Source organism: Medicago truncatula, chromosome 3 (assembly GCF_003473485.1).
Source record: "Medicago truncatula cultivar Jemalong A17 chromosome 3, MtrunA17r5.0-ANR, whole genome shotgun sequence".
NCBI lineage: Eukaryota > Viridiplantae > Streptophyta > Magnoliopsida > Fabales > Fabaceae > Medicago > Medicago truncatula.
The window spans coordinates 36303014-36328210 of record NC_053044.1 but is presented as its reverse complement, the minus strand read 5'-3'; the positions used below and the strand labels follow the sequence as shown (position 1 = coordinate 36328210).

Genomic DNA, 25197 nt, shown 5'->3' with positions numbered 1-25197 from the left:
TTAGGCCATATGTGGAAAACGACTTATCACAACCGTTCCGTACCTGATGAGAAATGTTTCAGACATACAATATCACCTTTAAGGACATCGGCTGGGACTCGATGTGAAAAGTCGATTTTGACCGATGTGAAATGTCATTTCTGTAGTAGTGCAAAAATCGTTTTTCTTTAAATATTATCCATGGATATCTGTATATACTCGTGGATACCTTAGAATCTGTAGATTATCCGCTTAACAAATATTCACGCTAATATAAAAAGGGTAGATATATCATATTTATCCATTAAAACAAACACCGATATCAAATTATCTATATCCATTTATACCCTAGACAACGTAGCATTATGGGCAGTGGCGGAGTCAGAAAATATGAATAGTGGGGGCACCAATATATATATTGTTGAAAATATAAATATACATCACACTAAAGTAAAGAACTCGCATGAAAATGTAATTGCAGTTTTTATACTTCAGCTATAGAGGGTGCAACACAAGCGAAACAACACTGGTTTGCAAATAAGTATTAATTTCCAGGCATGTCGAACCAAGTGAGCGTCTTAAGTTTCACCATTAAAATAAATTTAAGCTCAACCAATTAATAAAATATGTTTTGTCTCATAACATTAATAAATAACTTATAAATTATAAATGTATAAGATTGGAAATATAAAATTAAATTTTACAATAGGTCTTTAACCTTTAAAAAATCAACAATGGAAGAAATTATAAATGAGTGAGGATAGTTCTTTGTATTGTATGTAGTGTTTGTGTTTCTTTTAATGAAATTTTATTATGGATGGGAGACAACTACAAGTGAGACAAAAATAAATGTCTGATTGAAATTGTGAAAGTGTGCGTACGGTGTTTTATGTGAGAATAGAGAAGCTTCTAACATTTCAATTGGATGATAGATGAGTGTGGGCTTCTAGGTCAAAATTTCGACATATAAACGTTTCAAAATATAAGTAAATGTTACTTTTTAGATTAATTCAATTAATGATGTATGTGGTCCATATTATGAACTACATACATCATTAATTGAATGAACTTAAAAAGTAAAATTTGCTTATATTTTGAAACGGAAGGAAAAATATAATATTAAGTAATTTCAGAAAACAAAGTGCAGACATGTGCTCCTACTATTTATAAGTAAAAAAAACAACTTTTTAGACTCCCGAAATAATTAATGTATTTGGTCACATTTATAGACCAAATACATTAGTTATTCAATAAATTTAAATAGTTGAGTTTTATTTATAAATGTGACCGGAGGAAAAGTAAAGTAAGTGTATATGGGGTTATAGCTCATGTATTTATTTGTAGCCTGTAGGGCATAGATTTTAAAACCTATCATCATTAGTGCCACAATAATATGGAAGCTACATCCAAGCAAAACCATGACCCTGTCAATGAATGCACCAACTTCACTCTTTTTTCAAACCATCTCCTTTCAAAACTCTCATATTTCCTATGGCTTTGTAGCATCACACTTGCAACATTTGCTCAAGCTTTCTTACTTCTTCAAAACTATGAACTAATAATGTTCCATTTTTTGTTCCTATGTTTTCTCCTACTTTCATTCTTTGTAAAACACTTTCTCTCAAAGCCTTCTCCTATTTACCTTGTTGATTTCTCATGTCTTAAACCACCAAGATGTTGTAGGGTACCTTTCTCGGCGTTTATTGAAAATGCTTCTCTGATTGAATCATGTTTTGACAGTGAAAGCATAGATTACATGAAAAAAGTCCTTTATTCTTCAGGCCAAAGTGAAGATACTTGTCTCCCTCCTTCCTTGCACTACATTCCACCAAAAACCAAAACTATTGAATCCATCAAAGAGGCTCACATGGTTCTTTTCCCTATCATGGATGATCTTTTCGCAAAAACCAATATTTTACCTATCGATATAGACATGCTTATCTTAAATTGCAGTGGCTTTTGTCCCTCACCTTCTTTAACAGCTATTGTTGTTAACAAATATTGTATGAGAAGTGACATTAAAAGCTATAATGTCTCTGGTATGGGGTGCAGTGCTAGTGCTATTTGTATTGATTTAGCTCATAATCTTCTCCGAGTTCACAAAAATGCTAATGTTATTGTTCTAAGCACAGAGATTCTGTCAAATGGTTGGTATCCCGGTAAAGAAAGATCAAAGTTGCATCTTAACTGTACCTTTAGAATGGGAAGTGCAGCAATTCTTCTCTCAAACAAAAAAGAAGCAAGTAAAACCGCAAAATACAAGTTAGTTAGGTCGCTTAGAACACAAAGAGCCTTTGATGACAAGGCTTATTTTTCTTGTAGAAGGGAAGAAGATTCAGATGGAAAACTTGGGGTGACACTCAATAAAGACGTAGCTCAGGCAGCTGGTGAAACACTCCTTTCAAATATTTCCACTTTAGGTTCGGAAATATTGCCACTTTCAGAGAAGTTTTGGTATGTTGTTTCCATGATAAAAGAGAGGTTTATAAAATCTGAGGGAATATATGTGCCTGATTTTAAGACTGTGATACAACATTTCATATTGCCTTCTCCAGGGAGGGGAGTGATTAGAGGGGTAGGAAAAAGGTTGAAACTTGGTGAGAGAGATATGGAAGCTGCTTTGATGACACTACATAGGTTTGGAAACCAATCTTCTTCATCGCTATGGTATGAACTTGCTTACTTGGAAGCCAAGGAAAAAGTGCAGAAAGGTGACAACATTTGGCTACTTGGAATTGGAAGTGGGACTAAGTGTTGCAGTGTAGTTTTGAAGTGTAATAGACCAAAACTTGGAGAGTCTAATAAGGGACCATGGTCTGATTGCATCCATCAATACCCAATATCAACTTTCAATTGATAATTTTACACTTGTTATTATATATTGTTCTTGGTGTTCTTATTAATGTTATTTTAGAAGTATTAATGTTGTTCTTGTGTTTAAGATTGTATAAGAAAAATACTATAGAAAAAAGGGTTTCTTGTATTATCGTAAATGCATGTTGGTGGATCCGGGCCTAGATATCAATAGGAAGTGTATCATACTCAACTTGTATATGGCGTTGGTTGTATTTTTTTACCGTTGTTGCTAGTTTGCGCGTCTTGTACGGACTAAGCCTTAATAATAATACTTTGTGGTTTCAAAAAAGAAAAATGAAGTGTATCATCATAATCAGCTTTGTCAAAATCATGATTATTTGGATGCTCGACCATATGAGAGTGTGCAATATCTACATCATTGTGAAAAGGCTTAATAATAGTTTTGGCCCCCTATGTTTAAAAAAGTTGCAATTTTGGTCCCCTAACTAAATAAACTACAAAATCACCCATAAATATTGACTTTTTTGCAGTTTTGGCCCCAGACCAATTTTGACGAAGTCAAAGCTGACGTGGACGCCGCCACATGTGTATTTATTTATTTTTTTAATTATTAAAAAATACAAATAAAATATTTTTTTAATTAAAAAAATAAAATAAATACATACGTGTGCATTGACTTGGTCAAAATTGGTCTAGGGGGTCAAAACTGCAAAAAAGTCAATACTTAGAGGGCAGTATTTTAGTTTATTTAGTTAAGAAGCCAAAATTGTAACTTCTTGAAACATAGGGGGCCAAAACTGCTATTAAGCAAAAAAAAAAAAGGCTAAACTACAGTTTTGACCCCCTATGTTTGTCAATGTTGCGATTTTGACCCTCTAATAAAAAAAATGAATTTTTTGCCCCCTATGTTTTAGCCCCTTTGCAAAAGTGACTTTTTGGTCAATTTTGACCGGGTCAACGCGGAGGTGGCACTTCATTAATAGTGCTGGCACGCCGCATGTGTATTTAACCATTTTTTTAAAATCAAAATGCCGCCTGTGTATTTACTTGAATTAAAAAATAAAAAAAAAAGAAAATAGAGAAAGGATTGGCACGTGAGAATAGCAAGGTAAAAAACACCAATCTTAAAAACCCCCAAATCAAACCTTCAACCATTCCTCTTCTTCAATCTTCATCCATTCTTCTCCATAACCAAACCTTACCTTTCTTCTTTAATCATCCTTCTTCATTCCTTTCTGAAATCGATTCTTCATCCATTCTTCTTGATCGATTTTTTTTTTGTTCTACTTGTGAGTTTCCAGATCGAAAAATGGCAGGTCAGTATTCATCTTTAACTGTTCCAGATCAATTTTTTTTTATTATTGAAATTGTGTCTGATATTGATATAGCTGAAGTGGGTTTATGTTGAATTTGTAAAAACTATGTTTATTTTGAAGGTATATGACATTTAGCTGTTCATGATGTTATGGTAGGTGAGAAGCATGTTCCGAAAGGTACAACTGGTATGGTGAATATGTGGGCTATAACACATGATGAGAAGGTTTACAATGAGGCAAAAGAGTTTAAAAGCCAGAGAGGTTTATGAATGAGGAAGTGAGTACAATGGGATATGATTTGACGTTAGCACCATTTGGAGCTGGTAGGAGGGTTTGTCCTGGAAAAGCTATGGATTTGGCTTTTGTTCATCTTTGGCTTGCTCAGTTACTTCACAACTTCAAATGGGTTCCATTTGATGATTCACCTGTTGATTTGGATGAATGTCTTATGCTTTCTGTGGAGATGAAGAAACCACTTCTGTGCAAGGTTGTTGCTAGGACCTAGGGCTAATGTTAGTGTTTGAATTTGCTTGACTTTCGTAAGAAATTTGGTTATGGATCTTGTGGGGATTTTGTTTGGGATGTGGTTGAAGACTTGAAGTTGATTTTCTGGGTTTTTATTTTATGATTTTTTGGTTTTTTTTTGTTCTGAATATTAATGAAATTTCTTTTTTTTTTCTTTTCATTTTTTCCATTTATTTAATTTCATAAATGATTATGTGGCAATTTCATTTAATTTTAATTCAATAAATACACACATGGCATGCCACATAGTGGTTGACCCGGTCAAAATTGATCAAAAGGTCACTTTTGCAAAGGGGCTAAAACATAGGGGGCAAAATATTCATTTTTTTTATTAGGGGGCCAAAATCGCAAAATTGGCAAACTTAGGGGGTCAAAACTGTAGTTTAGCCAAAAAAAATAGTCACCAACATCAAACTAAACACCAAATGTAACGAAGACTTCAACTCAGTCTCAACAACGGCTATAATCTACAATCCCTAAACACTCCAGCACGTGGTTTTCACCACTAATTCAAATCACAGCGAAAAACATTTATATCGAATCTTGATGTCTTAACCTAACTCTCGGCCATCAGCATGACAAAAAAATTAGTGGACCTAAATTGATATCTTCATGCATCCTGAACACCTAATGTATTTGATTCTGGTTTAGTGAAACTAAAAGGGATTGAATATTCCGTTTGAGTGTCTAAGTGAGTTTGGTGTTGTCCTTACATAATAACCATCTAAATATTTGTTGTCAAATTTTTGCATCCAAATAACACAACTCTACTTTTCTCAGTAAAATTAACAAAATTGTAGTTTGACCAAAATAAAAAAATCAACAGTAGTAGTAATTTTAACTTAAACTTTTAAGATAACTACTTTTACCACAATTTCTTAAAAAATTACACCCTTTCAAATTTATTCATCTGAACAAGGAAAATATACTCTACTTTTTACGTTCGGATGAATAAATTTGTCGAAATAAATAAATTCAGATCGGAGAAATTTTCAAATTCAGTTAAAAGAGAAACTCTCTATTTTAGAACTCGAGCAACCTCACTCCTCTTTTAATACTACTCCGGTTTCATCCGAGCTCTTGGAACCCAAAAGAATCTTGTCAGCTTTGCTGGAATAGTGTTTGCTGACCATATGGGATTTGGATCATTTTCTAAAACTGACAATTTTCAATGTCTAGAGGCTTCATACTTACGTTCCAAGTCTACGACCTGATTTTACTAAAAAAATTGTAAAACTATATCGTCACGTCACATTTTTTGAGTTTTTACCATTTTGTATTATTGTATTTTATTTATTTAAGCATGTGATGTTTTTTCTGTAACAGAAGGAAAGCTAAAGGAATAAAAAGAGAAAGGATTAAGATATTGGGAAAACAATCCTCATCTTGTCTTTAAGAATGCATAGAGCTCGGTTGGAGGAGAAACCACTTCTTTATCTTGTTAGTCTAGAGGATCACAACATTGCCAAAAAAATCAACGTTTTGGTCCCATCTATGGAGAGTATACTTCCCGGTAGTAATCTATACAACACACTATATATATGACTATTCTTTTTTTTTTTTGTCAAGTAGCCTAATGGCTAGAGCTCACACAATTTAATTGTGGAAAAGTGGAGTGTCTGGGATTCAAACCTCAGCTCCTGCATATAATATGCAATATCCCTACCAACCGAGCTAAGCTCACGGGAATTATATATGACTATTCTATTACAAGAGGAACAATATCATCTATTATGTATTATATATATAAAGATGATAGATAATTTGGGATGAATTTTTTATTATTCCAACTATACCTTAAACAAATTTTCCTATATTATTGGTGTTATTGAAAAAGGTAAAAATTTATATTATATTTTTTAAATTATTGTTGTTAAGAAAAAAGATAAACATAATCTGTTGAGTTTGTTAGAATTTAAAAGTTACAGATATTTATACTTAAAATTTTAATGAAAATTAACAAAATTCATATAAAATGCCGTTCAAAGTTACCCAAAATAATTAATAAAAAAATGTCATATAGAAAGTGGTAGGATGGATGTATGCCACGTTAGGTTGTCTATATATAATTCCTCGGTATAAAACTATATGATATTATGTGATAAGGTCAAATGTTTGATCTCTACCCTTAGGATAAAAGGTAACATTACTAACATTTGTCACTCTAAAAAGAAAGAAAAAAAAATTGGCAATGCTTGACATGAGTAGATTGTACACCCTAGTTGCCCTTATACGTGCTGAGACCTAAAATGCATGATATTTTCTTGTTCTATTCTGGGTTAAAGACCAATTCAGATCATATGGTTATTGGTACGTTTGTTTCAGCTTTAAAAAAATAGATTTTGTGTTAAAAGGATTTAGAGATTTAAAAAAAATATAAAGTTTTTTTTTGTTTGCCTACTATCCATAAAAATTCATATTTTTTTCTAAAAAATGAGTTTTAACTTTTACATGTGTTACTTCCTTGTTTTCTAAAAATCCTAAACAAACACTTAAAAATGAAAAAAGTTTTTAAGAAAAAAAATACTCCCTCCGTCCCATAATAACTATATGCAAAAAAATATGTCCCAAAATAACTTGAGTTCAATACAATATTAATTACTCCCTCTGTATCATAATATAGTTCATATTATGAACCACATACATCATTAATTGAATGAACCTAAAAAGTAAAGTTTGCTTATATTTTGAAATGGAGGGAGTACTTTGTTCCCTTTATAACTCTAATTAATACTACTTTCATCATTTCTAATTCAATATATTTCACTTTACATTTATGATAGTGGAGAATGCACCAATACGTAACAAGTGCACTTAAAACTATTTTTTTCTCTCCTTCATTTATACATTTTTCTTAATACGTGTGAAATGAACTTTTGGCTCTGTTAATCCGGGACAGAGAGAAGATTTTTTTTTGAAAATAAATCTGAAACAAACGGAGCCTATATCGAGTCATGCACAACCTTGTATGTGGCTAACAAAGATCTTAATGATATTGTTTGTTATGTTCAGTTGTTACTTTGATAAAGAGTACGCTCTTAGATCCCAAGACAATATCATCAAGTCAATTCAAGTGGGTTATACTACTGGTTAGTATGTTACTAGTACCAAAGTAATTTTTTGACATGCTGGAATTGGAATTTTCTTACACCATTAATTTCCCCCTCTTCCTCTCTTAATTAATGGATGTAATATGCTCTTTGGGGTCACACATGAATTTTGAGTTACTCCTTCAATTAATAACACTAAAATCTTATGACCACGAGGGCCCAACACTACAAAAGGAAAATAGCTAGCCAGAATCAATCTTTTAATGAAACATTTCCTCAGGACACGTACCTAACTTGTGTTGAACTTTATTCAATTTTTCGTTTCTATATTTAAAAATTAGAAACACACTTTAACTGACCATACTCATATCACATGTTAATTTGAAATTTAAATTTTTTGTTATGTACCTGCTTTGCTATACGTGTAATTAGTGTTCATAACCTAATGCTCAAGCCAACAAATGCTAAAGTTTTTATCTTAATGTCTCACTAAAAGAAATAAAACAAAGTTGTGTGACCAGCTTCAACCAGCTTTTTAGAGTAAAAGCGTTTTCATTTCCCTAGCACAAAGTGTAAATCACAAGCTTAGGGCATTTTTGGATAGCACAAGCTTAAAGGATAATAATCACACTCCAAAGTCTTTACCATTAAAAATAAATCGTGTTTTCTTAATTGGAGGATTAACCTTTACACCTCTTCCAACGGCATGCAATGTGATCGAGATCTCACAAAAGCTTTACTCAGCAACGGGTATGTTTTATGGCCATGCTTTTATACCAATGCTTTTGCAATATAAATGTACACAAGACAAGGCATTTTTGTTACAAAAGTTAATGTTTAGGTTGGATAGCGTTAAAACAATTTTTTCAAGACTTTGAAGGGATCTTTGTTTTTACGATAAATTATTTCAATATGGGTTTTGCATGATTTTGAGGAAAATGGAATCAAGAAAACAGCTTTTCCCCTAGGCAGTAGGCAACATTATGGGGTAATTATTAGTTGAGTGCCTTGCAAATGGTGCAATGCGTATAGCCCAAAAAAAGTCCACTTTGGGCATGGAGTAACGACAAGCCAAATTAATTATACAACTCTATCCCCATAAGTTTGTATGGGGGTTATAGCTAGGGATATGGAATTAATCACTTCCTCCCACCTTTAATTAATACAGTAAGATTCTTGATGTAGTAGTACTAGTAATAGTATTTTTTTTGGAGAACAGTTTTGATAGACAACTGAATCACAAGATATCGTAGAAGATGAAATATGGTGTGTCAGCGTTATGCATGGCATTGGCATATTGATTTAGTCAATGTCTTTTGTGTCGTAAAGACTATGGGAAGCCAATTTAGATTCACTTCCTAGAGAATTCATAAAGATATCAAAATCAAGAGGGTCTTTGTTTAACAAGTAAGTATGGGTTGCTGCTAAAATGTATTCTATATATATCTCTATATACACATTCTCAAAGGCAGTTCCACGAAAGATATGCTCAAGAATTGTGTCATGTACACAAGAATAATGGACAAAATGTAGTATATGTTTGACTAATATGGTTGGATCTAGTGGAAACAACTAGACATTAACAACGTCGCGAATTAAAACTCAAATTCTATTTAGAAGAGATATTCACATTTAACGTGTCACAATATCTCAAATACAATTACGGCTAATGGAGGAAATCTATAAGAAACAAAAATGTAGCAAGTTACTATATAATAAATTAAAAGGCGACAAAATATATTAGATCTCATTTACTTGTGAAAATATTTTCTATTTGTATTTTTTAATAACTTGTGTAAATTTACTTCTTAACAATGAGTTAATAGACTTTTAAATTGAACAATTGTAAGATTTTTATTTTTGTGGGGAAAATGTTAATGTCAAAAGAGTGTTTTTATTATTTCCACATAAATGAATCATTTCAAGATATCATTATATTTTCGGTCGATCATAATTAATGCTTCACTTCAAGAGTCTCGCATCCTCTAAAACAAGTTAATATGAGCACATATTTTAGAAAATGAAAATATAATTTAAAAAATCAGAGAGTAAATGAGAGAGTCTTTTCTGAAAGTCTTGCAAGTATTTGATGATGAATTTTAAGATTTTGGTTTTCTTATTTATTTTTTTAGGGGTGGTTTTCTTGTTTATTGTATGTTTGTATATTTGATGCTAAAATAAAAGTGAAAATAAGTTACGCTATATTTTAGGGATAAAAAATAAGGCTTGGACATTTTTTTAACGGTCTGATTTTTTTTTGAGGGAAACAGTTTGATTTTTTAAAAATAAAGATAGAATGTGGGTAAAACCATGAATCTGAAAATTTACGATTTAACCCAACCCAACCCAATGCTACAACAATCGGTTTTAAAGCTAGAACCAAACCGGAATTCTCTAAATAATAAGTTTCCGGTTTTGTGAAAACCGGCTCAACCCAACCTATGTATAGCCTAGTAGTTGTAGTTTCCATTTTTTTTGTCCCAAACTCATGCAAAGGGTCCTAGAATTTTTGTCCCATACCTTTTGGTTTATATGCTTCATCTGTTAACTAGCTATTCACAAAACAAAACAGAACAAAACAACAAAAAAGTTCAAATTAGTGTCCTATACATTTGGAAACTGAAACTCAATTTGACAGTCTATATTACTCCCTCCAAAACAAAAAAAGGTCAAATTAGTAAACAAAAAGAAGTGTATCAAAAGATTAAACTGGTCCTAGCCATCAAATTGAAGTTACTTTACACATTGTGTGAGAATTAGGAAAACTCATGTGGTAATTAAGATTGTCAGTGTGATATTCACAAAATGTATTTTACTAAAACAGAATACAGAGGGAGACACAGCATAAAAAGGTGTGGGGGACCTTAGGCCATGTCTCTTTACTTTTCCCACAAAAATGACAAAAGAAAAAAACAATAGGACTCTTCAATCTAGAGAAATATCAACGGTTAAATTCTCATCATAAAGTCTTATATCTTCCCTAGAGAAAAATTACAAGTTTCTGAAAGATTAAAATACTAGTACTAGTACTAATAAACAAAAAAAAAGTGCTAGGAAGTAACAATCATAAAGAGCCTCCACTCACATTCCCAACTCCCAATAAACCTAAAACAAGAATCATAACATACCATATTCTAGTTTTCTACTATAGATAACTCTGATATTGCTATGGTTTCCATGTTATAGAAACACCATTTTTTTTACAATGAGCAAATCCAAAATCCAAAGAAAGGTTACCATTACAAATCATATAAGCCAAAAAGAAAACCAAAAGCCACAAAAAACAGAAAAACAACCCTCTTGGGCAGTGGTAAGAGGTTTTTTGGCTTGTAAGAATGTTCAAATCCAACAACAGCAGCAGAAGGAAGCAAAACAGCAACAACAACCTCAACCTTTACCAGAACCAAAACAACCAAAGAAAAAACAAGAACAAAGGAAGCTGAAAGAAGAAAGAGTCTCAGAAGATACCAACAAGAAATGCAAGAAGATGAAATGTTCAGGTTCACTCTGCAACAACACTGGAATGACAATGGCAAAGCCAGAAACAACAACTTCAGCAACAACAACAAGAACAACTACAGATATTCACAAGAAAAAGGTTTCACTTGGTGGATGCAAAAACAACTTGGCTTCTAGTTCAAGCAGATCCATGAAAGCTCCTTTGAATGAACTCAACGGAAGAACTGTGTCGGCCTCTTCTTCGTCTTCGCTTTCAGCAGCATCTTCTAACTCTTCAGGAGCTGGTTCTTTCAGGGGAATGCAGTTTAGGAGACTCTCCGGTTGTTACGAGTGTCGAATGGTTGTTGACCCTGTTCTTGGTTTCACTAGAGACTCTTCTCTAAGAAGTTCCATTTGTTCTTGTCCTGATTGTGGTGAGATTATGAAAACTGAAAGCCTTGAACTTCATCAAGCTGTCAAACATGCAGGTATTTCTAACCTACTTATACCATCTAAAATCTTTAGTTTCAAATTTCAATAATTTTAATTCGACATAGCCAATTCTTCGAGATAATGACATTCATTATCTCACCAAAGGTAACTAATTTCTTAAGATACCAGTATCCATTATCATTTTAACGGATACTGATAATCTTAAGAATATCGGTATTTTAAGAAATTAGTTACGTCCTAACTTTCAGTTGGTGAGATAATGAACCTTAGTGTCTTCAATACATACATGTAAGAATTGAACTAATTTCTCAAGACACTGAGATTTATTTTCTCGATTGAGAGTCAGGACATATAACTGATTTCTTTGATACATAAATGGACTGGTTATTGCTTGTGTTACATTATGTTTGTCTTTAGTTCGAAAAATACCAATGTACCATAATTGAATATACTTAAATGTTTGATTATCTTTCATTTTATTTTTTCCTTATGCATATATTAGTTTCTGAGCTGGGTCCAGAAGATACAAGCAAGAACATAGTTGAAATAATATTTCACTCAAGCTGGCTAAAGAAGCAATCTCCCGTCTGTAAAATCGACCGCATCCTTAAAGTCCAGAACACACAGAAAACCATAACCAAGTTCGAAGAGTACAGAGACTCAATCAAAGCAAAAGCAACAAATCTCTCAAAAAAACATCCCCGCTGCATAGCAGACGGAAACGAGTTACTAAGGTTTCACTGCACAACCTTTGTTTGTTCTTTAGGCCTAAACGGTTCCTCAAATCTCTGCAACTCAACATCACAATGCAATGTGTGCGGCATAATAAAACACGGGTTTAAGTTGAATGGTGGCGATGGGATATTGACGACAGCAACGAGTGGGAAAGCACACGACAAAGCTAGTAGTGTTTTGGATGTTTCAGGTTGTGAGAGTGGTGATGAGAAGAGGGCAATGTTGGTTTGTAGGGTGATAGCAGGAAGAGTGAAGAAGAACATGGAAGGTGGTAGTAATGTTATGGAAGAGTATGATTCTGTTAGTGCTGGTGATGCTGGGGCTTATTCTAATTTGGATGAGTTGTATGTGAATAATCCTCGAGCTATTTTACCTTGCTTTGTTGTAATCTACAGAGGCTTTTGATAATGTGTATTGTTGGATTAGGGGACGAAATTTCTTTGCAATGTCACTTGATGGTGTTTTTAGTTCTTTTCTTAATTAATAGTGTCCTCTAGCTAAATTTAGTTTAGTTCAGTGGTGTTTTTTAGGGGAAGTAGTAGAATTGCATTTATGTATGTATTGGTGATATCACATTATCACTCCCACTAACATCAATGAATAGACTTAAACTAGGATTGTATATTTAAGGCGATCATTTACCTCAAAATAAGCGTTAGTATATGAAAGCAGTAGCTGAAAGTTTTGTTTCCATTCAAACAATGGATGGGTCATATATTTATGTCGGAAATTCCACCTTGATTTGGTTTTCCTCTGACCGCCTTATATTGTGGCATTTTGATTGTCTTCATTGCAATTGCAGCTTCCAACATCTTCACTGTGTTGGATATAGGGTGGATTTAGTTACACATTGTCTAGAGATATGACATGCACGCTTACTGTTTATAAAACTTGAGAAATTCTTACCTTACAAGCTGATTTTGCAGGGTTAAATTATTATGTTAAGATGTTCTCCTGAAATCCAGTATTCTAAGAATCTATTTCTATTCTCCTGATAAAACTAGAGTGTATATTGTACTATTTGATATAAATTATAATATAACACCCTTAATATCTAAAATGAGTTTCCCACTTTACAATAAACAGATCAAAAATATGTATGTATCCCTTTATGTGTGTAGTAAGAGCGCTAATATATTTGAGAAATAATTTAGGAAACTATAAAAATAATAAATATAAACTCTTATAATATAGGTTGAGTCTAACTTAATATTACAAAATCGACTTATGATGATTATCTCTTTTATAAACTCATGTTCAACCATATTTCTCGAGCTCTTAGCACAAAATATCCCATAATGTAATGTACATAAATAGTAAGCAGTATTTATTTACAATATATCTCATTCAATATATAAGAAAACTTAAAATGGTAATTTAATATGACATAGATAACCCTAAAAAAAAAAGTGACATAGATAAAGTACCTACTATATGTTCATAGTTAACTAATGTACACTATGGTTTACCCCTAAAAATAAACACTAATGTAGGGTTTAATTAAGAAATGCTATTCACCTACCTCACGATCTCGCGTGTGATCTAGATTTGTGTGGTGTGTTTCCATCGAATCCGGAACAAGTCATAATTCTAGTTGACTCTTGTTTTGTACTCATTGTATAGTGTATAGTACATGTAACCCAAAGGTGAGAGGAACTAAGCATGGGTTTAACAAGAGAATTGTGATGAATAAAATAAAAACACAAGTTTTCATACATAGCATAAAGTATGTTAAGAAAACAAAGCACTTATAATTGTTTTCTCAACACACAAACAAAAAGTGTTAGCATCAATAAGAAGCCACATCAGCATTTATATATTATTACTCCCATTAAGCACTTCATCATAGCTAACTAAATAAGGCGGGAAAAGTGAGTGGGAAAAAGTCATTTTGGCGTGGAAGTTACGCGGTAAATTTTTAGACTGTGCAACTTAATTGCTTATTATATTGAAAACTGTGAAGGAATCATAAGCATGCCATGGTTGTGAAGATGGAAACAAAAAGAAAAGTTACTTCGGTAGGAAGTCAGAATAAAGAATGAGTGGAAGAGTAAGGTAGTGTGGGTGCAATGATTGAGATAGATATAAACGAACGAAGCATGAGAAATGAGAGTGAAAATTCCATGGAAGAAACTGTCACTGGCATGGATGAGATGGTGACGTTGCACAACAATGACTTGGCCTTATGAAGGCATGCAGCTAATAGTGATGATAATGTAAATGTGGGGTTCACCATTAATCTTCATGGTAGTGGGACCTACCCATGTCCTAATGTTGCCTACTCTTCATGATGCGTCTCATCTAGAGAAATATGGTTTGAACTTTTGGGGCAAGACGTTTATTCCTAGGACCACTATATGTTTAGATTGACATAGTTTGATAGAACCACACTGTGCACTACAATTTAACAACAAAAAAAAGAAGTTAAGGATCTACCTATAAACAAAATCATTCTCCTCTAACTTCAATGAAATAACGGTGATTACGTTAAATTTATTGTGATTCTAAACATACACTTCATGTGTGTTGTTTTCTATATTATACACAGTAATTCCAAACATTCAATATGTCTTCCACTTAAAATCTTATGTCATCTAAATTTGGGATGATTTTAACAATAGAGATTGCTTCATGTTGTTGTATACACACATGGCGTGCTTTTCCTAATTTAGGTGCCCCCAACCATGCTTTAAAATAATAAAGTAGTCGTTTAACTTGTTACTAACAGCATGGTTTGGAAAGAACAAAGATAATATTCATGAATACAGTTGCATTCAAGGCCAAGGCTAATACATAACGTCAAAATCCCTGCAAAAGTGACCCCCACTTTTTCTTTAAACTTTTCGTACAAAATGCAATGACTGTCAAGTACAGAAACATAATGATGAAAGCATAACAAAAGATCTGTGGTATTGAAAAATGTTTGCATATATAACACGAGGAGCGGTGTTTTATCACTGTTTTTCTCTGACAGTGTAATCGAAATTCCCTTCTGATGGAATCATCATAATAGAAAAATGTTTGCATATTAGGAATTTGTGATCACCCCATCACGATTCAGTGCTGCCCAGTGGAGGCTCAACCTCTTATTAACCCTGGCTTATGATGGATTCAGAAAAAGCAAAACAAAACTGGATAATGTTGGTCCATGATAGGCATGATACTAAGTGCATGTTTGGTATTACGCTGAGTTTGCTGAAATCACGGTGATCCGCCATGATTTCAATAAATCCACCGTGATATCAAACATACACTAAGTTGGGTGCTCTAGCCCATTTTCATACCCATAATTGGAAGGAAAAAAAATACTTGTACCCCTATTCATACTCGTGTCGGTAGCAACTTCAATATTATTATATGTCTGATAGCTAAGTTATTTGTACATGCACATGTACACGTTATCTTTATTTTAACTATTTTGTCAAAAAAAAATAAAAAATCATTCAATAGATATTATCATGAGATAACAAAATATCATTCAATTCAAATATTTTCAAAATCAATTCATAAAATATTATCATGAGAATCGTTACTTTTTTGGAGACTAAACAAAAAATGGCAGTCCACATAACCGCCCAATATTTCTCAAATCAGCATTCAATTGAACTTAGTCTGCCACTGTTTCAAATAGAGATTTATTTCACAAACTACAGGAAGTAATACTTTTGTTGTGCTCCCCTGCAGCAGGGAATACAACTGTGAAAGGAGAGAGGAAATTGAGAAAAAATATGGGACAAGGATCCCTTACACTGCAGACGTGGTGGCCATTAAAATGGGGAAAGGAGGAAGAGAGGTAGAGTGAGCTGCAAAGGGTATTGTATCAGAGAATCCGAGTCCTAAATGAGTACATACTAGTTATCCGACTAAAATTTTCCAATCTACTACAAACGCCGAGAATGTCAAGCAGCTTGATCTGGCTAAAAGATGAGTCGAGACCTGATAACTTCTGCAAATAGCAATGAGTACAACATCAAAAAATTCGGAAAGCATAAGTTTGTTTAATTGCAATATACTAGTGAGCAAAAATATAAACAAGAAATTACGAACACATGGCACTAATGTGGCAATAAAAACAACGACAAGGTCTAAAGTGCATTTGCAATTAAGTGGTAAAGGCACACCTCTGATTTTGACCAAATTAGAGTTCACGTATGATTGGAATTGCGTAAGGCACCCAAATCTCGCCTCCCAAGTCCCAATGTCTTTTTTACATGGTTCCTTCGATACTACAAATTGTTGACTTGACATGCGTTTAACAATTTGTGGCTGCAAAAAGAGACTCGTACCATTTAATAAAGCTTATCACAAAAAGATGTTAATAGAACGAGTATGTGGTATATGGCTAATCGTGAAGTGGTTACTATGAAACTGAACCTGCTTAATTAAAATAAGATGTTGTAAATCACAAGCAGTATAAATACTATTGAAAGTACAATTGAATTTACCTCTTCAACTTTTGTCGGATGTGAAACTAAAACCTCATGGCAATAGCAGGTATGTATTATAAGCTAGATTGAACGAGTTTACCAGGCAAGTTTTAGGCCCTTTCATGTGCATCATGAAACAAATTGCATTTCATATGGACTAGCATTATCCGCAAGGCCAGCAATGACGTTGTTCCAAGATACAAGATCTGGTTCCAGTATTGGATAAATCACTTTCACGACACCACCATTTAAACCTTGTTTAGCATGTCCCAAATGAAGGTGTTCCATGAAGTAGAACTTAAATGGGATTTCATAGAAAACTGAAAACTCATGTGATGTATATGTCATTGTCCAGTAGGGAGGAACTCAGAGAAGTTAGAACAGTTTCAAACAATATATGGGTGAAACCTCCTGGCAATAGCAGCCAGGCATTACAATGTACAAGCTTATCAGATTGAACTGCTGCATTCATTGCACTTAACCTTATGTTCTACAGTGTAATATCTTCCATTTAAAAGTTGTTTAGAATTTGATTCTTCTGCGCTTTAACCTTCTAATTGAACTTTTGCCATTACCAAAACATGAAGAACGCCTTCAGAATTCAGGGTTCAATCGTATGCTATCCCTTATAAGCTAGAATAACCAGTGACTCGTCTGAAAATATCTTATGTATGAGGGTTAAGCTATGCACCAAACCAGCATTCTCAACTTGAGATCTCAATCCAGCTTTTTCCAGCTCTTTTTTTGCCGATTTTTTTTACAGTTTCTCTGACTTTGCTTACACTATCCCACATTCCAAGAGCTGCATAAACATTTGACAGCATTATGTATACAGAAACATCTTCTGGTGAGGTAGCAAGGAGATGCTCGGCAACAATATTTGCAAGATCTCTGTTCTTGTAAGTTCCACAGGCACCAAGCAAGGAAGACCATATAGTTTTGTCGGGCTTAAATGGCATTTCACTAATCAACTTTACTGCTTCTTCAAAACGTCCTGCTTGACCAAGTATATCGACCATACAATTGTAATGTTCTGGGCAAGGTATCAATCCATGATTTGTTTCAATAGAATTAAACACATCCCATGCCTCTTCAACTAGGCCAGAATGCCTACAAGCAGTGAGAACACCTAGAATGGTGATTTTATTTGGCTTTGTACCAGATTCTATCATCTTATGCAGAAGACTTATTGCTTCCTCTGCTCTTCCATTTTGTGCACATCCCACGATAATACTTGTCCAACTCATGGTATCAATTTCCGAAAGACAACCAAACAAAGATAAGGCATCCTCAATGTCACCACATTTTGCATACATATCAATCAGAGCAGTTGTAACTACTCCCTCTGATTCATACCCCTTCTTAAGACATAAAGAATGAACTTGCTTGCCATGTTGATGAGATGCCAAACTTGAGCAAGCTTTTAGCACAATTGAAATAACAAAATGATCAATCTGAAGACCCAAATGAATCATATCCATGAAAAGGGAAAAAGCTAACTTATCTGAACCGAATCTAGCACAACCAGTAATCAAACTCGACCAAGCCACAACATCTTTATCTGGCAACCTCTCAAACAATCTTAACGCATTGTTAATACTGCCCTGTTTTGCATATATATCAATGAGAATGCTCCCAACAACACAATCTAACTCATATCCGCTAGTGATGACAAATCCATGCACTTGAGATGCCAAACTCAAGTTATCAAAGTTCATGCAGATCTTTAAAACAATACTGAAGGTATAAAAATCAAAACGTACACCAGAACGATGCATATGAGAAATCATACTGAGAGCCTCAACATAATCTCCATTGACAACATGCCCAGAAAGCATCGAATTCCATAGTGCCAAGCTTTCCGAAACAGAAGAGTTCCTGAAGTATTGATCAAAAATCTTTGTTGCTTCACTTAATAACTTGCAACTTGAATACATATCAATCAACGCCGATATACAATAACAGCTAGACTCAAACCCCGACTTAATAATATAACAATGAATCTCTCTTCCTAACATTAATTCATCACTGCAACCGCAAGCTTTCAGCACACTTGGGAATGTGAATTCGTCCATTTTAAGGCCCTTCCCATGCATCATAGAAACAAATCGCAACGCACGTGAACTAGCATTATCTACAAGACCAGCAATGATGCTGTTCCAAGATACAATATCCGGTTCCGGCATTTTATCAAACAGTTTCATCGCATCATCAATCAAACCTTGTTTTGCATACCCCAAAATGAGTGTGTTCCATGAAGTAGCATTTTTACACGGAATTTCACAGAAAACCCGTTGAGCATCCCTCAAGCTTCCACATTTCACATACATATCCAAAAGGGCATTCATCAGAACAATATCAACATCTAACTTAGCTTGAAATATATGATAATGAACCATCTTTCCCAATTCAACATTTCTCACAAGACCACACGCTTTGAGAACAGCAGAGTACAAAAACTGATTCGGCTGTTCAATTTTTGATTCTATCATCTCATTGTAGAGACTAAGAGCTTCATGGGGCATGCTGGAATTGGTTAATACAGAGACCATTGTAGTCCAAGAAACTATGTTCCTGTGAGGCATTTCGTCGAACATGTTACGTGCATCAATGATACTAGAACATTTCGAATAAACTGAGATCATGTTGTTTAAGATGAAAATGTGATTACAAAAACCGGATTTAATTATGTGAGAATGGAGTGATTTTGCATTTTTAATTGATCTAAAGCGAATGCAATAACGAAAAGCGATTTGGATATGATTTAAATCCATTGTTAACACATTATGTGTTGGATTAGTTAACTATGAGCATTGCTGAGAACCTTTGAAACACTAAGGATAAATCAAATTAAATTAAAGTTTTCAAGTCAAATTAGAGGACAAAAAAAAAAAACAAAAAAGCAAGCTCAGATGTGCCAGTTTTCGCAACCGAAGTTAAACGATAGTGATGAACCCGTCAACACATTTGACACAAATTTCATCACAGCTAACAATTGCACCAGCCGGGAATCGAACCCGGGTCTGTACCGTGGCAGGGTACTATTCTACCACTAGACCACTGGTGCTTTCATGTTAACGGATGCTACGTTTATATACATATATTTTTATTGTTTTGAAAGAACGTTTATATACATGCATAGTTATCACATGATTGCAGTGCGTTTATTTGAATATATTTTTTCCCTTATACTAGTTTATAAAATCAACTCTTTTAAAAAATTGAATTTAAAATTTTTTATATTGTTTAATATACTCCCTCCGTTCCAAAATATAAGCAAATTTGACTTTTTAGGTTCATTCAATTAATGATGTATTTTGGAACCTAAAAAGTCAAATTTGCTTATATTTTAGAACGGAGGAAGTATATGTGATATTTATTGATATTATAAAGACATTGTTTAATAATATGTTTAATGAAAAATATAACATATATCCTTTATTATAAAAGCTAGACTTGTCAAGCTAGCAGTTAGTCCTAATCACTTTAGTTTTTCCCTCCTTAAGCCGCATTAAATGCACCCTCACAAAGCCTGTATATGGAAGGTTAAGTGAAAGGTTGATCGTAAATATGGTTTTCAACATAGGTTGATCGTAAATTTTGTGAACTGTGTTTGATTTCATCATTCTTATGCCAACACTAAAGTAATGTAACAAAATTCCGAATTGAGCAAGCATTTTTGTCGCATGAATGCCATTTTGTTTCCTTTACCATTTTTATACTCTATTTCACCGTAAAAATGATTTTTATAGGTACCATCTTTTTACTATAAGTTTTATAACAGATTTTTTAAAAAAAAAAAAAAAAAAAAAAAAATTCAAATCTTTAAAATGAAAAATTGGTTTGAATAGCTTCTCTTAAAATATTATTCTAAATATTTCATCATTTTACTATAAACTTTTCTTTAATACTAAGATTTTAAAAAATCTTTAAAATAAGAAGCTATTTCAATTTTTACTAGGAGCAATTTTTTCAACCTTGAGGACAAGATTGGTTTTGATGGGATAGATAATGTTATGATTATGAAGGCCGAAACCAAAGAAAATAAAAATACAATAGGTGGAATGAAGTGGTGACTCAGCTACTTAATTATTTTGTTATCAATTATGTTATGAAATATGGCTATGTAATCACGAGATCAGATTAAAGGTTGTAGCATTAGTTTACGGAATAATGTATGAAATTAGAATGAAACCAGCACTTAAAACTGAGTTCAATTGAAGAAGATGAAATTGAGATTCTGGGTTTCTATGGTTTTGAGAGAGAACAGAGATATGAGTAACAGACTTGTGTAATTTTATTGAATGAAAAAAATTTGTTATTTACAAATACAACTGGACGTTGTAACAAACTCCTCTAACAAACTAACTACCTTCGTTAACACGCTAACCAAGGTTTGTTACTAGATTCTGCTTCTAAAGACATCAAAAGCGGATACTTCAGAAGCTATACTTACTTCAGAAGCTATACTTCAGAAGCTATAGTTTCCAAACAAATTACAAATCAAAGATAAAGCTAAAACTAACTAAACTGAATTACTAAACCAATACACCTCCTTAATTCATTTAGTTAGATGCTTCAACCATTCCTAACTTCTTCTTCAAGTAATCAAAGCTGCTTAGCTTCAATGGCTTTGCGAGCAAGTCTGCTATCTGCTCATCTGTTTTGCAGTGCTTTACTTCCAACTTTCCATTGTTCACCTGGTCTCTTAGAAAATGGAATTTGGTTTCAATAAGCTTGCTATTTCCATCTGTTTTGCAGTGCTCCTTCCATGTTACTAGATTCTGCTTCTAGTACTTCAGAAGCTATACTTCAGAAGCTGGTACTTCAGAAGCGGGTACTTCAAAAGCTATACTTCAGAAGCTATAGTTTCCAAACAAATTACAAATCAAAGATAAAGCTAAAACTAACTAAACTGAATTACTAAACTAATATTAGTGATGCTTTTGAGGAATGTTGATGAAAAAAAATTAGGATTATGCAATGGAACAAGATTAATCATAACTAGGATGGGAAAGTTTGTGCTTGAAGGAAAAGTGATATTTGGAAGTAATGTTGGTGAGAAAGTTTTTATACTCAGGTTATCTCTTTCATTGTTTAATATTAATATTCCTTTCAAGTTTTAAAGAAGACAATTCCCGTTAGCTGTTTTGTTTTTTTTGCAATGTCTATTAATAAGAGTCAAGGGCAATCACCTAAAAAAGTTGAAATTTATTCGCCAAATCCTATGTTTTCGCATGGTCAACTCTATGTTGCAATTTCAAAGGTCACTTTAAGAGTTGGATTGAAGATAGTAATGACTGATAAAGATGGTGACAATATACCACTACGATCTCAAATGACGTTTATCATGAAATATTTTGTAATGTATAATGATGAACATAAAACTTTAACAATAATTAGACTACGATATATTATAAATATGTTATCATTACTATATAATATCCATGTTTAATATTTATCAGACTACTTCTATCATATACTATATATTTATTTTGTTATAACTTATTCGTTTTTGCTCGGTATCACACGGGTCAAAAGACTAGTTATACTAAATGTTAACTTTACGAAACGACAATGGTCCATTATGTTAGAAACATAAGAAATAATAAAAACATATATTAACTCAAACTAATAAGTATTTATCCTTAATAAAAAGTATTTATCCCATAAAACTTGGATGAGATGATAAAATATATCTTACAAGGTAAAAAGAGGTTTCAGATTTAAATCATGCTACGAGAATGCAACATATATTAAATCTATTGAGGGTAAATTTTGACCTCCATTGCGGTCCTATCCAGCTAGAGAAATTAGTATTTACAGTTGTGCGCATAGGAGGATATCTGCATCACTCACAAAAAAGTATTATTACAAAATTTAAGATCAACAAATAGTAAACTAATGTAATATGCCATACTAATAAAAATTAATATTTATTGAAATTTGATTTGATCCAAACGATTTTCACAAAGGATGTCCAAACATATCCAATAATATTTAATTTTGTACTATTAAAGTTTATTTGCTGTTTTAGTTTGATCAGTTTGAATATAAACACTCCTATAAAAACTATGTTCATTATTTCCTCAAATGCATCATCTCTAACTATCATTTTATCTTTTCTTCATCACACGTTGACTCACTTGAAAAACCTATCATTTTTTTTTTATTATTACCATGTTATCCTCATGAAGTTTCCACCGTCGTTTATCGATGACCAATCTTCATTAAAGAATCTATGCGGCACACAAAATATATTCTTCCTTCTTTCAAAAAATATATATATATATTCTTCCCTTTCAACCGGATTGTTTCCATACGCAAGAGTTAAGAATCAAATTTATGACCACTTACTTAAATCACCTAAATTATTTACCCCTTGCACTGTTGCACAAATGCTTGTTCATATAACGATATTAACACTGCCTCTAAAATAGTGAAGAAAATTTCACATACCAATGAGATTTGCTACTTTATCCGTACAAGCACATCTTTCCTTTGGATCTAACAACGACAGGGCAGCATGCTTATCATATATAGTATGTGTGTTGCTTAGGGAGGACCAAAGAGTAGTAGTATTATTCAATCTCGCTGGTTAACCTTGAAAATCCATCATGTCACGTTTATCATATTCAAATCTCAATGCTTAATTGCTTAGCATAGTATCAAATTATTTTATGTCCTTTATCTTTATGGACGTTCTTGCAATTATTTGACACTAGTGTAAATGTTACTAGCTATTACTTATCTAGTGAGTAGTGACCATTGACACGGCTATTTCTTCGCATCCAATCAAGTGAAAATAACTCAATTAAGGATTGAAGATAACATACAATTAAATGGAAGAAAAGTTGATGTGTGCATTGCAAGCACCAAAGTCAAAGTGGGGGTATTTCCTAGCTTTTTGAACAATAATAGTAATAATCTTTTGCTTTTTTATTGGCCCATAATGGATGTAATCCGAGTCAGAAATAAAAGCAAGAAGGCAGTGACCTTCTCATGCATCCATATGGAAGGTGGGGAAATAACTAAGAACCTATATATTTGCTCTGCTTAAAGTAAAGAATCTATCATCAGTGCCATCACCATCAAAATCAAGTTTCATTGATAGAAAATGACGATCCAATCTTTGATATCTTCTTTTATAAACTTAGAAAAAAATAGTGTGGTAATTGCTTTATGATAACTATCGTTATAACTTAACATATACTTTTTTTTCTCTTCCTAATTCAGGTTACAGAAAACCTAAGAGCTTCAGCTTATTTACAGACTAAGTTCTCATATTGTGTTAATCACAAGTACAATAATTAAAATAGTTAGGAGGGACCAATAATGTCATTTGAGTGTCTTAGCTTAATACTTTAAACTTTAGAGATCAATTATTCACGATAGCTATCTACTAATAAATCATGATTAATAGATTTTCCACCCTAATAGAAATCATTAATCGTTTAGAACCCAAACAAAATGAAATAATATTCATGTTCAATAACTTTGTCGTGATACAATGGTTGGTCTATCCATAAGGATTTGACTCATACGTCTAGTGTCATGAGTTCAAATCTCGATGAAAACACGAGAATATCATCGACGGATAATATATAAATATTTCTATCATTATTTTTTAAACCTTAAACTCTTTCATTTTTTCTCATTACCTTTTTCTTTGAAGATACCTCGTGACCTATTATAGTAGTGTAAAAAAAAAGGTCAGGAGGAATCTTTAACTTTAAGTGTTAAAAATGCACACACATATGTAATCTTACAGTAGTGTTATAGTGCATTGTATTTAAATTCTTTTGGGGTAAAGTAGTAGTGTTATTTAGGGACTGAAGTAGAAGGGGGACCATCGAAGGACATAGTTCCTCTCAAACTTTTTATATATATATTTTTTTATATATTAGTATGTATTATTACTATATTTTTGTCCCTGTATTTATTTTCTGTGAAATTTTATTTTTTCTAGCGGTACTTTATATGATGCTATACAATTGCCTTTTTTCACTCAATATATTGGATCATAATCACTTAAGTTTTTAGGTTTAATTGCACTATTCCTTAACTCAAATCCTTAAAAGAGAAAAAGAAAGTGGAGGTTTGTCTACAATTTACAAAAGAATCATATTTCTTAACTAGAATCCCAATTTAGTATTTCTCATTGCAATTTTACTTTGAAATTTTGACTCATTGTCTGTGATTTTGTTTGCATGTTCTCAACACTACCAAGGGTTTACCGCTAGCGATTTCATTATCAATTTGTCCTCCTTCATTTGTATGTTTAGTCACGACTAATTTAACATCTATTTTTAAGACTCTAAACGATTAAAACAATTCATTTTTATTTCAGGTCACCTAATATATTGTCATATCATCAAATTGGATGGTTAAATTCACGCCGTTCCTCAAGAAATGAGTACGGGCTTGTCACTGGTTCGATTTGATATGTTTGCGGAC

The 25197-nt window shown here is 32.9% G+C and overlaps 3 protein-coding genes and 2 non-coding genes across 5 annotated transcripts; 2 read left to right on the top strand and 3 right to left on the bottom strand.

The window, feature by feature from the left end:
- Positions 1–1372: 1372 nt before the first annotated feature.
- Positions 1373–2864, top strand: LOC11422610 (3-ketoacyl-CoA synthase 5). Its single transcript, XM_003601045.3, has one exon. It carries the CDS (start codon positions 1373–1375, stop codon positions 2834–2836), a length of 1464 nt encoding a protein of 487 aa, XP_003601093.1. The 3' UTR covers positions 2837–2864.
- Positions 2865–10635: 7771 nt separating this feature from the next.
- On the top strand, positions 10636–13028 carry LOC11408347 (uncharacterized). Its single transcript, XM_003601043.4, has 2 exons — positions 10636–11613; positions 12081–13028. The coding sequence occupies exons 1-2, from the start codon at positions 10893–10895 to the stop codon at positions 12716–12718; spliced, it is 1359 nt and encodes a 452-aa protein (XP_003601091.1). The 5' UTR covers positions 10636–10892; the 3' UTR covers positions 12719–13028.
- A 2866-nt stretch (positions 13029–15894) lies between these two features.
- LOC11421547 (pentatricopeptide repeat-containing protein At4g08210) lies at positions 15895–19807 on the bottom strand. The gene is made up of 3 exons (XM_024778396.1): positions 16759–19807; positions 16435–16579; positions 15895–16259 (listed from the first exon to the last, which is right to left on the bottom strand). The coding sequence occupies exon 1, from the start codon at positions 19512–19514 to the stop codon at positions 17445–17447; it is 2070 nt and encodes a 689-aa protein (XP_024634164.1). The 5' UTR covers positions 19515–19807; the 3' UTR covers positions 15895–16259; positions 16435–16579; positions 16759–17444.
- LOC112420571 (small nucleolar RNA snoR114) lies at positions 19645–19731 on the bottom strand. The gene has a single exon (XR_003010752.1). It is a non-coding gene; the product is annotated as a small nucleolar RNA snoR114 (small nucleolar RNA).
- TRNAG-GCC (transfer RNA glycine (anticodon GCC)) lies at positions 19737–19807 on the bottom strand. The gene has a single exon. It is a non-coding gene; the product is annotated as a tRNA-Gly (tRNA).
- Positions 19808–25197: the final 5390 nt, after the last annotated feature.